This window comes from Elephantulus edwardii, unplaced genomic scaffold (assembly GCF_000299155.1).
Source record: "Elephantulus edwardii isolate Elephantulus edwardi_28Jun2011 unplaced genomic scaffold, EleEdw1.0 scaffold00164, whole genome shotgun sequence".
Classification (NCBI taxonomy): domain Eukaryota; kingdom Metazoa; phylum Chordata; class Mammalia; order Macroscelidea; family Macroscelididae; genus Elephantulus; species Elephantulus edwardii.
This window is the reverse complement of record NW_006399914.1, coordinates 6,087,218-6,097,134: the sequence shown is the minus strand read 5'-3', so window position 1 is coordinate 6,097,134 and position 9,917 is coordinate 6,087,218. Positions and strand designations below refer to the sequence as shown.

Sequence of the window (9,917 nt, the reverse complement as noted above, 5' to 3'; positions counted from 1 at the left end):
ACATCATGCTTGGGAGGGTGGAGGGACAGCACAGGAGGGGAAGACCCTCTATGAGATGGACTGATTCAGTGACTGGGGTAATCGGGATGGGTGTGTCAGAAGCAGTGCGATTGGCACAGGACAGAGCAGGGTTCAGGACTGTTGTACATAGGGTCACTATGAGTCGCAAACGACTCGACAGAACATAACAATAACACAATAGTTTATCTACAGAGTTTAATGTATCACAGAGCAAAGATGCCACTTTTAGAACTAAGGTGCACCTGACCCAAGCCATGGCATTTACAACTGAAATTTGGACAGTAAATATAGGAAATCTAGACGTGAATAAAGGAAAAAGAAGAAATAATGTCTCTGAATTACGGTGCTAACAAAGAATACTGAATATGCCTTGGACCGCCAGAAGAACAGATAAATCTATTCTGGAAGTGCAGTCAGAATGCTCTTTAGAACTAAAGGCATAAGACTTGATTTCACTTATTCTGAACAAATTGTCAGAAGGGACCTGTTCCTGGAGAAGAAAATCACGACTGGTAAAGCAGAGAGGGTAATCAAACAAGAGGAAGACTCTCAATGAAGTGGCTCAATACAGTGGCTACAAGAAGGGCCTCAATCAGCAATAACTGTGAGGATGGTGCAAGATGAGACAGTGTTCTCATTGGTGTGACAGGGTTGCTGTAAGCCAGAACTAACTCAACAGCAGCGAACAATGTACAGTGTTAACTAGGTATTTTTTAGCATAATTCAGGCATAGCATAAATTAACTCATTTAATCTTCAGATTGTAACCCCACAAAATAGGTACTATTTTGATGCTCGTCTGACAAGTAAGGAAGCCAAGGTTGAAGGATTAAGTAAGTTAATGAAGATCACACAGAAATTGAGAGGACGAGCCAGGCTTTAAATCCTGGCAGTCGAACTCTGGAAAGTCCATGCTCTTCACCACTATGCTAGACTACATCCTAAAAAGAGGTTTTCTTCTGTGGTTTTAATATTTTTAGTGACATACTTGAAATGATCATTTCACTAAGGCAAAAATTATTTCTATAATAGCTCCATTATACACAAACATAGAACATAATACATTTTTAACACAGTTGTATGGGCAATCTATACAGGCAATTAATTACTGCCTCTGAAAACCCACTGGAGTCACCTATAGGTCAGTTCTGACTTGACGATACTCAACAACAGGATAGAAAAATGGTAACATTTACAAATAGATTACCGGCAATGTAAGAATCTTTACTGTGTAAAATCTGAAGACTAGTTGGATTCTAAAAGAGCTCAATAATAACCTAAAACAATTTCCTCTTTGGTACATATTTACTTACCTTTCTCTGTTGATTCATTTTTTTCACTCATTTCACCATTGATCTATTTCACAAGGGGAAGAAAGTTTCAATTTTAATAGAAACAAATTTTTCTTCTTAAAAAAAAGCTCAACTTTGATACTTTACTGAAATTAAAAGCCTATGGAGTATGCAAAGTACTGACATTTTGTAGACAGAGATATGTTATAATGACATTACCTAGTTAACTGGCAACAGTTAACAAATTGCATATCAGAATCATATAGAAATTTTGTCATTTTTTCAGTTAAAAGTTAAATAAATAAACATAAAATGCTATAGACATTTAATGAGTAAATGAAGGCCTTCTTATAATAAAACCAGAATTCTGTTTATTCTAGTCCATGTCCTCTGTTATATAATGTAATGAAAGTTAAGTAATGCACAGTAGTAACAACAAAAAAACCTAAACCCATTGCTGTCAAATGGGTTTTAACTCAGAGTGACCAGATAAGGCAGAGCACAAATGCCTCATAGGGTTTCTTAGACTGTAATTTTTATAGAAAGGAGCCTTGATGGTATAGTACTGTATTGGGCTGCTAACTGAATAGTCAGTAGTTTGAATCCCCCAGCAACTCCATGGAAACAATGGGCAATCTCCCCTCATATCTAAGATATAAAACCTCAGAAAGCCAGTGGAGGGTCGCTATGAGCAGTATCAGTTTGACTGTAGTGGATTAATCTTTATGGAAATAGACTACCACGTGTTTCTCCCACAAAGTAGTTAGAGAGTTTGAATTGTCAATCTTTTGGTTTGCAGTCAAGCACATACCCACTGTGTCACTAAGACTCCTTGTTAAGTAATTTACAGTTACTTAGTAATTTACATTTTCTAGGCAAGACAACATAGGATAACTCTGTAAGGCATTATCTCATGGGAAAACTATAGACCTCTCTAAATATACTGATCTCTAAAAAGATAGTAGCCTAGTGGTAAGAAGCTGTGATGTATCCCAAAGATACATGGTTCAAATTTCCACCAATGCTTCACAGGAGAAGGATGGGCAATTTCCTCCAGGGTGATTTACTGCAGCTGAAAACCCGGTGGAGGATCAGCTATGAGTTGGTTCTGACTTGATGGCACACACTACCAACAACAACCCACTCCGATATAATATGAAGTATACTGAATCATCTATAAAACATACTTGCCAAAAACCTAAAATTGCTTTAACCTAATTAGATTTCATCTAATTAAGCCTCTAGGTTCAAATTCCATCCTACAAATATAGAAGGTACAAGTTAAACAATCCCAAGAATAAACACAGAATGTGAATTATTTTATTGAATAATTGATCCAGTACCAAAACAGCAAATGTATCAAAAAAACAAGGAGAACTGAGGCAGAGATATTACCAAAAGATAAGAGGATTTCATTTAGACAAATGAACCGTAAAGAGACATTCTGAAAATCAATCTCCACAATAGTCTACGTGTTTCCTATTGCTAAAGGGCCCCTTTAGAGTAGTGAGAGAAGATCTTCACTCTGAAACCTACAGCGTCCCTTTTCAGCAGGAAGTAGCTAAGAGAATACACCATCCCCTTTCCTTATGAATCAGGGTGCAGTCTCTCTCAGGGAGGAGTGATAGGGAATGGCAAAGGACACACTGACAAAGGAGATTAATCAGAACTGGCTTTGACAAGCACTGTGGCAATGGGACAATTAAAACAGACTTTCAAGGGGTAAAAAAAGAGGAACGAACTGGGGGGGAGGGTAGAGAAAATAGTGCAACAATGAATTAATGGAAACCCAAAATCTCTGTAAATGTTCATTAAATTTAACAAAATTTAATAAAAAAAAAGACATTCTGAGACAATTGTGGAAATCTGAACACAGAAAAAGGTATTACATTATTAGGCATTATTATTGTTAATACTGTGAAGTTAGGGTGAGCTCTGGTGGCCTAGTGGCAAGAAGCTGCACTGCAATCTCAGAGGTACATGGTTGGAATCCACCAGATGCTCCGCTGGAGGAGGAACAATCTCCTCCTGTATCAGTCAGATCTGATTTGACGGTACACACAACAAATAATGAAATAAAATAAAAACTTTTAAAAAAATATTGTGAAGTTAGGAAATAGTATTACGGTTAAGAAAATGTCATTTTGTTGAGATGCAAACAGAAATATTAGGAATAGATCAAACTGGTGATTACTGACGTTGGGTGGTATCTCATATTCGCTTTTCAAAACAAAAAAGTTGAACAAATATTAAAATATAAAAAAATGCACCAATTTTTACAAAGGCAATAAAATGAAATATTTTAAAAATACCCTTTGTATAGTTTTTTTCAAGTCTCATTTTTTTGCATCCATCATTTTACCTACAAATTAAGATCTCTCTGAGGCAGTAATATTAATCTTATAAATTCCTAGAACTGAGACGAGATAATTTCTTTTTATCTCTGCTGCAAGCAATATACACAATGATCACAAGCAAAAATCTTTCCCCTGGATTTCAATAGTGCAGAAAAATATGTTAGTAGTTTCTGAGAAGGTGAAGGGAAGGAGACAGAATGAGAGCTAGAAGGTTATGGGGTCACTGACAGAATCTGGCAAACATAAGATGTGGCTGAAAAGTTAAGATGCTGAACAAAATGACAAAGAGAGTCCAAGAAAAAGAAAAGGGGAATGGGTAGAAAAAAGAAAAAAATCAAAAAGAACATTGTTTCTGAGACATGAGAAAAGGTAATACATTTGACACCAAAGTAGTAGTATACCTACATTCCTTTACTGTAAATTATATTTATTAAACAGACAGAAACCTTAAAGAGCATATAATTTATATCCTCATTTGGAAAATGAGTAAGCTAAGTTCCAAAGTGGTGAAGAAAGACTTGACAAAGGACGGGAATTCACCTATACCAATTTACTACTGCTCTAATTCTAACATGTTTTTAAAAAATTAACACACAGACAAGATTTCTGTGAAAGCTCATAGAAAAACCTGACCACAACAGAGGCTGGAAAATATAATTTCTGATAAAAACACATTCAATTTTACCCTTGATAGCCTGAAAGAAATTTGTACTGGCAGACCAATTCTTAATTTAATCATCTGACACATAGAACCAGTCTTCAGCTTTACATAATAAACTTCAAATACCTTTTGGGATTTCTCTTTGGAATCCAATGCACTGTCCAAAGAACTTTTAGCTGACATACCACCATCTTCTCTTCCTACTTCCTTCTTTTTCTGTTGCTGTAGTTGTTCTTCCTCTTGCCTGTCCTTTTCTTCAAGCTTTTTACGAACTTCAGCTTCTTCATATCTAGTTGAAAAAAAGAAGGTAAGACCTTAGCATGACTACGGAAAGTAAAAGTGCCAGTTCTGTAAAATTAGTGTCTTGCTGTGGGGTTTTTCATGGTTTCATACTCTATTCCTCAACTGAAATTCCACTCTGCTAGTGTTCTGTTACAAATCACAACCCATAAAACTGCCCTTTGAGGTTAACTATAAACTTACTTCAAATTATTCAAAAATTCTAAAAAGAAACTCCATGTTCCCAAACTAAAATTATTTAATATTCTTCTTTGTTTTCCCCCTTCTTCTACCTCCAACCTTTCAATGATTCCAATCTTCTGCAGTTTCATTTTCAAAAGAGTATACAACCCTCAAATTCTGTTATAAAAATCCAAACATCAACCTTGTTTTTATGATATACAATGAGAATGCTAAAATAAGCATTCAAAAAAATGTACTAGCACTTCCCCTTCTCCCATCCTTTGAGGGGTCTTGTTCTCATCTCTTTGAGAATCTTTCTCTCCTTTTTGCCTCTAGCTGTCCTTCTGCCAGTACTGCATGTCCTAGCTTCGCTAATGAATCCAGCCTGGGAACCTCTTAAAATCCAAACAGGATCCTCTTTGCTTTAATAAACTATTTCTCCTGCTGGAAAAAAAGAAAAAAGAAAAAAAAAAGAGTGAGCTATTACTAAGGTATGCTCAGTTACATATCTTTAGAGGGTAAAGTCATCAGAATTTCCAACTTGTTAAAAATTAAACAACTATTTTAACCTTTTGTTAAGAGATTATTGGCAACATTTCCTACAATTGCCAAAGGGGATTGTATGCTATTAGAGAAGTGCTTGAAATGAAAGTTTTTCTTAAAAAGGGGGGGGGGTGAATTATTATGAAAGGGAGGCGGTGAGCAAATTACTAAAGTCATTAACAGTAAAGAATAGTCTTAATCTTATTATTCCTTACATATTTGTATATTTTTATTTTTAATTTCAATGAAAGTTTACAGAGACTTTGGATTTCCATTGATTCATTTTTGTACTTTTCTCCCTGCCCAACCTCCCCCCCACCCCAGCAGTTTGCTCTTCCCTTTGAAAAGTAAACAACAAATTCTTTCACTGTTATACAATCCCTCCCCCCAATTCCACTCTACTCTGCAGCCTTTGTTCTGGACTCCTGTCATGACAATAATACCTAATCATATATCCCTTTTAAAGTTTTCTCCCTCATCTGTTTCAATGCAGCATACATAATTTATCCCATCTTTCTCAGTCTACCCTCAACCCCAATGTCAGTCCCATTTTACAACAGTGACACCATTATGCAGTATTTGTCCTTTTGTAACTGAAATAGTTCACTCAGCATAATGTCCTCAAGGGTCACCCATTTTGAATATTTCATGAGTTCCTTGTTTCTCCAATGCAGCATAGTATTCAACTGTGTGAATATACCACAGCTTCTCTATCCATTCATTTGTTGATGGGCACTTAGGTTGTTTCCAACTCTTTGCTATTGTGAACAAAGCCACGATAAACATGGGTGTGCATACACATTTGTATTTTCTAAGTGAACAAAGACAATTATTAAAGGGTACCTAGTCAAAGAATTGTGTCCACATTAAAAATCTTAACAATTTATAATTACTTCTAAATTTAAAATTATTTCCAACCACCACTTTGAGATAATTTCAAGCTGATTAGCATCCATCTAAAAGACCAAATCAAACAAGTCATAATTCAGATTAAAACTGACCCCATAAATCAAGATTCAGACTCAAAAGTGTTATCAGATTTTCAATTGCTGATTTTATTCCAAAGTAGATTACCAAGCTTTGTTTCTAAGTTGCCCCTGATGAACTCAAACCTCCAACACCTTAACCATTAGCATGACTCAGGGACTCCAATCAAAATACAATCCATTAATAACTGTAGGATGCAGTTTAAGTAATGCTTCCGAGGGCAATTTACAGCTATAATTGCTTAAAGCAGAAATACAAGCAAAATTATCAATGTCCTAAAGACCTTATAAAGAACTTATTAAAAACAATGAAAAAATCCCAAAAGCATAAGGAACTCAGGCTGTAGCCACCAGTTGGTATGTAGAATTCAAAGAATGTCTTTACTTCATAGCCAAAATAACTTGTTATATGTAATTGTCAATGTGGATATCTTAGAATACTGCAGAAAGTTAGATGATTAAATGACTTGGAAGTATTATCCACTGGTCAGGTGTTCAACTTCATTCAATATTGTTTATCATTGCATTTGGTTGCAGGCCTGTGGAGCTCACTCAAGCACAGACCTCATCTTTCCGAGTGAGCCCATTTTTGAAACACGACAACACAAATATAGCACTAAGCACTGAAAGTGCTTCTTTGTATTGAGTTTAGCATCAACTCCAAAAGAAATGCCAATTAAGATGCATGAAGTGTGTCATAACCTCAGTGTTTGTTTCAGTTATCTGCATGCCTTACTAAAAGCAGCAAATACTATTAATGCCTTTTTGTATTCCACTGAGTACAAACCATTCAGTGTAGGAGTCTTGTGTTTATCATGTGAGTCTGAAAATAATAAAGATATTTTGAATATCAGTCATGATGGCAATTTCTGTATAAAAGATCACTGAGATCAGAATTCCCATTCTCACAAAATAATTGCACTGTAATAAAAACTGTGTGTGTGTGCGACTGTGCGTGCACGCGCGTGTGTAAAATTAAACAGAAGAAAGTATACAGAAGTAAATAAATGACAATGCCCTAACGTGAGAACCCATGTTTAATTAGAACTGCTGGGCTGCAACTGATGGCGGCATGGCTTTGTCACACAAAATACACATAAGCCTTCATTAATTGAAAAACTTGTCACTCATTCAAACAGTCTTTAAAAATAAAAGCCTTAAAAAAGAAAACTCCTCTGGTTTGGATGAATCTAGTTTTATTGACTAACAATGGCTTCACTGAGGAAAAAGATGTGTAGTGCTACACACAGCAAAAGGAATAAAACATTATAGCTGGGAGCAGTCTAGTTACTGATGAGACAGAGGGAGGCGAGTCCTAAGAATTTGGGCTTTCAGAGTGTTTTAAATCATGCAAAACTAATGTAAGCTTTGCCAAAGTAGTCATTAATGGTGTTGCTATTTTTATTGACTGCCTTTGAGTCGAGAATGACTCACAGTGACCCTATGAACAAAAGGCCTGACACCCCTCTACAACTATCGACATTCATAGTTTCCGGAGGCATGTTATTTATGAACTGGCTGCCATTCCTGCTTCCATAGTATGCTTCCTGTCATAGTACGCTATTGTTGTTATGTGCCATTAAGTTGCCTACAAATGTATAGTAACCCTATGTACAGCAGCTCTGAACCCTTCCCTGTCCTGAGCCAGTCTCACTAATTCCTACACACTAACCCCCATTGCCCCAGTTACTGTATCAATCCATCATGCTCAGGGTTGCCTTCTCCTGTAGTGTCCATCCACCCTTCTGAGCATGATGTCCTTTTCCAAGGACCGATCTCTCCTGGCCACTTTCCCAAAATAAGTGAGGGGGAGCTTAAAAACCCTAGCCTCCAAGGAGAGACTTGGTTTCACCCTCTCCAAGATAGACCTATTTGTTTTCTTGGCAGTCCATGGTATGTTCAAGACTCTTCTCCAGCACCACAACTCGAGGCATCTATTCTTCTGTCAACCTTAGTCATCTGTCCACCTCTCTGAAGCATAACAAATAATTGAGAAGACCATGCCTGGATTAGACATACCTTTGTATCTAGACTGACAATGTTGCTCTTCAGCACTCTGAAGAGGTCCATGACAGCAGATTTTCCCAATGCAATTAGTGTTTTGATTTCCTGATTGCTGGTGTTGATTGTGAGGGGAGCTCTGGTGGCCTAATGGCAAGAAGCTGCACTGCAAACCCAGAAGCATGTGGTTCAAATCTACCAGATGTTCTGTTGGAGAAGGAGGGGCAATCTCCTCCTGCACCAGTTGGATCCAATTTGATCGCACAAACACAAACAGAATAAATTTTTTTTAAAAAGTGTTGACTATGGATCTGAGCAAGCTTAATTGCTAACAACCTCAATCTCTTCTCCATCTTTCACAGTGTTGCCAACTGGCTCAGTGGTAAGAATCTTTGTCTTTCTGATGTTGAGCTTCAATCCCTATTCAATCCACAGTCCTTGACCTTTTGCTGGAAGTCCTTCAGGTCTTCTTCAGTTTCAGCAAGCAAGGTTGTGTCATCTGTATACTGTAGGTTGTTAATGGGTCTCCCTCTAATCTTGATGCCACACTCCCCCTCATAAAGCCCTGCTTCCCGAATGATCTGTTCTGCATAAAAACTGAAAAGGTACAGGGACAGGATGCAGCCCTGACACACTCCCTTCCAAAATAACAGCCCTCCAAAACACCAAGAACAGAACTGTAACATTGTTAGACACAGTGCTAAAAGATGAGCCCCTCAGGTTAGAAACTCAAACTACCTGTCTACAAGTCTTGCCAACTCATTGCCAAGATGCTTACTGATGGATTTGAATCACCAGAGTAGCACAACCTTTGGGTTAGTCACACAACTGCTAGGGATTCCCATCAACAAACGAATGGATAGAGAAGCTGTGGTATATTCACACAATGGAATACTATACTGCATTGAAAAAACAAGGAACTCATGCAATATTACTCAAAAAGGTTGACTCTGGAGAACATTATGCTGAGTGAAATATCCCAGTCACAAAAGGATAAATATTGCATGGTGCCACTTTTGTAAAAGAGGACTGACCTTGGGGTTGGGGAGAGATTGAGTAAGATGGGTTCAGTAATGTATACTCCATTGAAACAGAGGAGGGAGAAAACTGTTTAATAGAGATATGTGATTAGGTATTTCTATCATGACAGGAGTCTAGAGTGATGGCTACATGGTGGAATGGACCTGGAGGAGGGTTTGTAAAACAGTTAAAGAATTTTTCTTTTACTTTTTCAAGAGGGTAGTGTTCTGGGGGGGAGGCTTGGGAGGAGAGAAACGTGCAGCAATGAGTGAATGGAAATCCAAAGCCTCTGTAAATTTTTACTGAAATTAATAACAAATTTAAATTAAAAAAAAAAAAGTAAGTTAGAGTAAGGATGGCAACGGATTTATAACTGCTCATGCTAATAACACTATATTGTGGCATGGAGGGGGAATAGTGGAACTGTATCCACATTTACAATATTCTTCTTACCAAAACCATATGGAAAATGGGAAATGCATTGGAACATGTATCTCTGGATTGGAAATGATCATAATGTTAATATTTCTAACCTTAATCTTAAAAGATTATATTGTTCAAAATTATTTGTTATA

The 9,917-nt window shown here is 37.0% G+C and overlaps 1 protein-coding gene across 2 annotated transcripts in view; it reads right to left on the bottom strand.

Annotated features, from left to right (window-relative positions):
- Positions 1-9,917, bottom strand: part of USP8 (ubiquitin specific peptidase 8) — a 69,117-nt gene that overhangs the window by 46,194 nt on the left and 13,006 nt on the right. For both annotated transcript variants that reach the window (XM_006895310.1, XM_006895311.1), the window contains 2 exons: positions 4,457-4,619; positions 1,334-1,376 (listed from right to left, as the gene is read on the bottom strand). In XM_006895310.1, the coding sequence (XP_006895372.1) occupies positions 1,334-1,376; positions 4,457-4,619 (206 nt within the window). The remainder of the gene's footprint in view (positions 1-1,333; positions 1,377-4,456; positions 4,620-9,917) is intronic.